The 6000-nt window shown below is 39.6% G+C and overlaps 1 protein-coding gene across 2 annotated transcripts in view; it reads left to right on the top strand.

Moving 5' to 3' along the window:
• The first annotated feature begins 222 nt into the window (after window positions 1-222).
• The window catches only part of UTP20 (UTP20 small subunit processome component), a 97193-nt gene continuing 91415 nt past the window's right edge, over window positions 223-6000 (top strand). For both annotated transcript variants that reach the window (XM_082739156.1, XM_082739157.1), the window contains exons 1-4: window positions 223-453; window positions 1398-1478; window positions 4907-4973; window positions 5102-5234. In XM_082739156.1, coding sequence (XP_082595282.1) covers window positions 409-453; window positions 1398-1478; window positions 4907-4973; window positions 5102-5234 — 326 coding nt within the window. In that variant the 5' untranslated portion in view covers window positions 223-408. The remainder of the gene's footprint in view (window positions 454-1397; window positions 1479-4906; window positions 4974-5101; window positions 5235-6000) is intronic.

Raw genomic sequence — 6000 nt, 5'->3', positions numbered from 1 at the left:
TTTGATGTAAAGAACTTTGCAGGGTGCATAGTTGAAGGGAAATGACTCTTAGCTAGCAATGCGGACTGGCTTGTTTTCTTTTATAATAAAAAATACACGTTTTTCTAGAAATCTTAACTGAAAAGACAAAAAGAACCCTACACTAGGACCCACCATAGCTCTCCGCTTCCTCGCGGGGTTCCCAGGAGGCTGCGCCTGCTCTGTCACTTCTTCCGCCCACGTGATCTTTTTAGTCTCCTCCCCGCCTTCAACATGGCGGCGCCCAGAGGCAGAAGTCGCACGTGATGAAGTCTGAGCATCAGGGAATCCGGGAGTGCGAGTGTGTGAGCTAGTCTCCCTTCGTACCGTCCGTTGCATACCCTCCCCCCCGCGACCGAGGTCCTCGCGGGCCCCTGCCTCTCTGCAGCCATGAAGATTAAGCCCGTTTCCCACAAGACCGAGAACACATACCGGGTGAGCAAAGAGACTTGGGCCCAGAGCAGTGGTGTGGGTCCCTGCTGCTTCAGCCTTGCTACTGGCTCAGAGCGGGATTCTCGGGGCTTCAGTCTTCTGGGCCGAGCCTGAGTCCCTTATCTGGCAAAGGAGGGAGACTTTCCGGGTGTAGTAAACATAGGCTGGGGAAAGACGTCTGGATCGCCGACTTCGCCCGCGGTTTGGGGGGCCTGGCCTGCCTGGGAATTCCCGTAGTCCAGAGTGAAATGCATGGTGTTAGACAAGTGCTTAGGAGATGTTCTCCACTTCTCTTTTATCCTTAAAGACTAAATTGGGGCGCGAGCCGGCGGGAGGAAATGAGTGAATTCCAGCTAACGGCTGTGACATCACTTTCTATTTGTTCCCTTAGAATTATTTTGTTACTGTACAACCGTTTATCTGTGTTTAAAAACACTATTGCTGGAACGGCTTAGCCAGATCCCTGTGCTTGTAGCGGGTTATGAAATCTAACACATCTGGCGAGACCACATCGCCAACTTTCACCTGGGTGCACCTCAATCTAGCATGGAAATTTTATTTGAAATGACATGATTGAACTTTTTGCAAATACATTCATGGAAGTATTTAATTATTTTCATAAAGTGGTGCAGGACATTTAAGACTGTGTCTTTGAGTTTGTTCTTACACTTTTGTGATTCATCAGTGATGTCTGTTTCTAGTTACAAAACACAATTATATATTTTATGATTGATTGAAAATGCAAGTCTGAAATTGCAAGCAAAGCAAACCATTATTTGTAATGATAGTACAAGAGTACTATCTTATAATACAAGCTTATTGAAACTTTAAACTTTCTGTTTTCACAAGGAAATTGTCAACATGTGATTATTATACAGTACTCAAAACAGGTATTCAGGATGTGATAAGTATTAAATGATGATTGTATATTAAATATCCTCCAACAGTTTCTTACATTTGCTGAACGACTGGGGAATGTGAATATTGATATTATTCACCGGATTGATAGAACTGCAAGCTATGATGAGGTAAGAGAACATTGTATTAGCTAATCTTCTAGTATTCATAATTGGTTTTTTAGTCTCTCCTTTTAGTATAAGTGAATTGTTTTTCAGGCCATTCCTTTATTTACATGAAATGCATTAAACCCGTGTGATCTTATACAGTAGTTACACACAACAAATTAAATGTAAATTAAAGTAAATTAAAAATTCAGGGGCTCAGTAGCCATATGTGGCTAGTTGCTACAATATTAAGCAAGTGCAGATATGGAACATTGCTGTCACTGTAGAAAGTTCTATTGGGTGATGCTGTGTTAGACAGTTAACTTGACACTTAGGTGACTTCTGTGATTCCAGCTTCTTCCTTTCCCATGTGCATTCTGAGCTGTGCTGCAGATTCATATTCCTGAAGCTGCCATTTTAAAGAGACTTTGAGCACATCACTTTCATGGGGCTTAGTTTCCTCCTTTATAAAAAGAAAGGGGCTTAAACCACATATTTTTTTCCAGTTCTAACCATGCTCTCAGTCACACCTCTACTGAAAAATCTTGTTTTACTACATGAAGTCATTGTTCCCCCGTTAGCCTTTTAAGGTCCTGTATATCATGCCTTGAACTTAAGGGAGTCATCTTCAGTTCTTACAGTTCTTCACTTGGCTATAGTCACTACTCACTGTCTTTTTGGATATCTTATCTCCAGTCTGTGAATTTCTTTCTTTCTTTATTTATTTTAAAGACTTATTTATTTATTTATTTGACAGACAGAGATCACAAGTAGGCAGAGAGGCAGGTAGAGAAAGGGGATGGGGGAAGCAGGCTCCCTGCTGAGCAGAAAGCCCGATGATGCGATGATGCGGGGCTCCATCCCGGAACCCTGAGATCATGACCTGAGCCGAAGGCAGAGGCTTAACCCACTGAGCCACCGAGGCGCCCCTCAGTCTGTGAATTTAGTATGTTAACTGATGTGATCTGGGTAAGCATATAAGGCTTTGGCAACTCATGCTGAAGGAGCCTAACCTAAATTCCTTGTAGGTATAGGGTGGGGTGTTGAAAAGGTAATGTAGACAAGATGATAGCTGAATTGAGTCTTGTTATTTGTATTTAGCATGGCAAAGAAGACAGGAAATGCTGGTTCAGGCTGAGAGAGATGCCTGTATAAACAGACTAGAAAATGCATGTCACATTCAAGAAACTGCAGAACATTTCAATGTGGTTATAATTGTATGTGTAATGTTTGTGTGTGTTGATGATTACTGGGATTGGGGAGGGACATACTGGTGAGAGACAGAGATGAAGGTACAGTCAAGGAGCATAAAAGACTTCATATGTCAAGCTAAGTTTGCATTTTATCCTGAAGCTGTAGGAGGTCATTCTAGGACTGTAAGGATTTTAAGTCAGTGAGTGACATGATCAGGTCTAAGTTTTAGATCTTCCTGCTTTAATGTGGAAGAAAGAGTAGGATTGGAGTCAGGACAACCAGTTGTGAGGATATGGTAGTTACATAAGTAAGAAATTATTATAGTAGCAGCAGTCAAGAGGGAGAGAAGGGAAGGATTCCAGAAATATTAAAAAAGTAGGGTAGGACTTACAACCTGCTGGTTATGAAGGGAGGAAGGGAATTAAGGTTTTTGTTCTAAGAACTGAGTAGTTGAAAACATAACTTACCAAGATAGATTTATAGGAAGAGAAGCACAGGGTTGGTTCCATTTGGGGCTTGTTGAATTTGATATACCTACAGCCATCCAGATGATGGTATCCAAAAGATATTTGAATATATGGATCTGGAGGAGTACGGGTGACTTTGGAGGTAGAATTATAGATTTAGTGTTCAGTATATGGTTTATAGTTTAAGCCACAAGAGACATAGATGAGTAAGAGGTAGAATGTCGAGTTAATAGAGAAGAGATTCTAGGATAGGATCTTGTACTGGATGGTCTTCAGTGGTCTCAATCACATTTGGCTGGGACTTGTTAGTCTTAGTTGTCCTCATGGTCTCTTATTCTCCAATAAGCTAGACTAGCCTTCTTTTCATGATGGTAGGTTCTTTTCAAGAGAGGAAAAGCAGAGGCTACAAAGCCTCTGAACACCTAACTTTGCTGGTTGCATGTTCATTTCCATTGCACATTATGGTCGAAGGAAGTCAGAAAAGCAAGGCCAGATTCAAGGAGTGAGGAAGCATCCTCACTCCATCCCTTTGTGGTAGGAGCTATGAATAACAATGCAAAGGGAAAGTGACATATTTTGAGATCGTAGAAAATTTGGCATGCTGTTTATGTGTGTACTAATTTGAACTCTCTCTCCATACACATACACACAGGGTAATAATTTATTGATTTTACTTTTCAAAGTATAATGTAGGGGCACCTAGGTGGCTCAGTGGTTAAGCCTCTACCTTTCGCTCAAGTCATGATCTCAGGGTCCTACGGTCGAGCCCTACATTGGGCTTTCTGCTCAGCAGGGAGCCTGCTTCCCCCTCTCTCTGCCTGCCCCTCTGCCTACTTGTGATCTCTCTGTCAAGTAAGTAAATAAAATCTTTAAAAAAAAAATAAGTATAAAGTAATATATACTGTGGTAATAAGCTAAATAACATGACAACATATTGGTGAACTTAGAAAAATCTGTTATCTCACCCCTACCATTCCTTATTGTCAAGGAAACTAATGTTGACATTTTAGTATATATGTATTCTTCTATACTTTTCTCTCTTATGATATGTGCAAATATGTGTATTTATAGAAGTCTTTTTTAAAAAAAATTGGTTCCTCCCATTTGCTTTATTATGTTTCTTGCTTTTATCACTTGTGAGAGTTTATCATCAACATACTTCTAATTCAATATAGATAGAACTTTTTGATAGCTGTATAATGTACCTGAGTATTTATGGGCCATAGGTTACATTAAGCATTTTCCTGTTGTTGCATAGTTAGGGTGTTTGGTGTTTTCCCCCACTACAATAGAGCTGAATGAACATCTTCATACTGGTATGTTTGTAAGTTTTATAAGAAATATCTCCAGAATGGGAATTGATGGGTCAGAGGACATACCTATTTTGTTGGTTTCCTTTTCTTTTTTTTTCTTCCATTTTAATAATTGCCAGAGTACTACCCCACAAGGTTATAATTCATATTTCTAAATTCATATGTTAAGAGCACCTTTTTTTCCTGGGCCTAAAAGTGTAGAAAACAGAAAAAAAATTTTTTTCTCTTTAGTGTGGCTATTACTTAGGTTTTAGAGACTTATTTGCTACAACCAAATCAATAAAATACTGTTTTTATAAATCATATGCCTATATTGTACAGCTGATTGCTATTTAAGTTTGTTAATGCCCTTCATAAGAAATATTTTTAAACTCTTGACTATTATCATTGTCTCAAGGTATTACTATTTCATTATTCTTATTTACTTTGATCATAGTTTTTGAGTTGCCAAATTAATGGACTGCTTTAATCTTGGCAGGAAGTCGAAACCTACTTTTTTGAGGGTCTGCTGAAATGGAGAGAATTGAACCTTACAGAACACTTCGGTACATTCCATTTTGTTTCTATTTTATTCTCCCATCATTTGCACTTTCTGTGTTTAAAACAACTAAATAATGGTATGGTAGAAAAGCAGAATCTCTCTCTCTCTCTCTCTTTTTTTTTTTAAACCCAGGCAAATTTTACAAAGAAGTTATTGACAAATGCCAGTCCTTCAATCAGTTGGTCTATCATCAAAATGAGATAGTTCAGAGTTTGAAGACTCACCTGCAAATCAAGAACAGTTTTGCCTATCAGCCCCTTTTGGAGTAAGTAGTATGTTGAGAGAAAGCTCAATGACACCTACCTGAATTTTAAGTTTGTGTTTTAAAGGGTGCTGGGGTGACTCAGTTGGTTAAACGACTCTCTTCGGTAGAGGTCATGACCCCCGGGGATCCTGAGATTGAGCCCTGTGTCAAGCTCCCTGCTCAGCGGGGAGTCTGCTTTTCCCCCCACCCCCGCACCTGTCCCCCGCTTGTGCTTACTCTCTCCCGGGCTTGCTCTCTCTCTCAAATAAATAATCTTTAAAAGAGGCACTTGGGTGGCTCAGTTGGTTAAGCATCTGCCTTCAGTTCAGGTCATGATCTCTGGGTTCTGGCATCAAGCTTGGCTCCCTGCCCTGTGGAGAACCTGCTTCTCCCTCTACCTCTGTTCCTCCACCAGCCCTGCTTGTGATCATGATTTCTCTCTGCCCCAAATAAATAAATAAAATATTTAAAAAAAAAAAAACAACTAAGAAATGTTGTGTTTTATAGCTACATTTGCCTTAGATCTGGTGTTTGAATTTAAAAACAAGAATTTGCCTTTTCTGTTAGATTAGAACATTAGTGCTTTGCCAAAAAGCAGAATCTTAATGGTATCCTTTTTTTTTTTTTAACTGTTTTATACGTTTAAGAAGATCCCATTTTTTTGCACACTATAGGAATGACTGAGTGTAACTCGTGATGAAGTGCACCTTCTTGCTCCAGCCTCATTTATTTGCTAAAAAAAATTTTTTTTTTTGAGAGATTTTATTTATTTGACAGAGAGAGAGAC

The sequence above is a fragment of the Mustela nivalis genome (assembly GCF_964662115.1).
Source record: "Mustela nivalis genome assembly, chromosome: 7".
In the NCBI taxonomy this organism is placed as follows: Eukaryota; Metazoa; Chordata; class Mammalia; order Carnivora; family Mustelidae; genus Mustela; species Mustela nivalis.
Note: the sequence above shows the minus strand (reverse complement) of the source record. Positions and strands in the feature narration are given on the sequence as shown.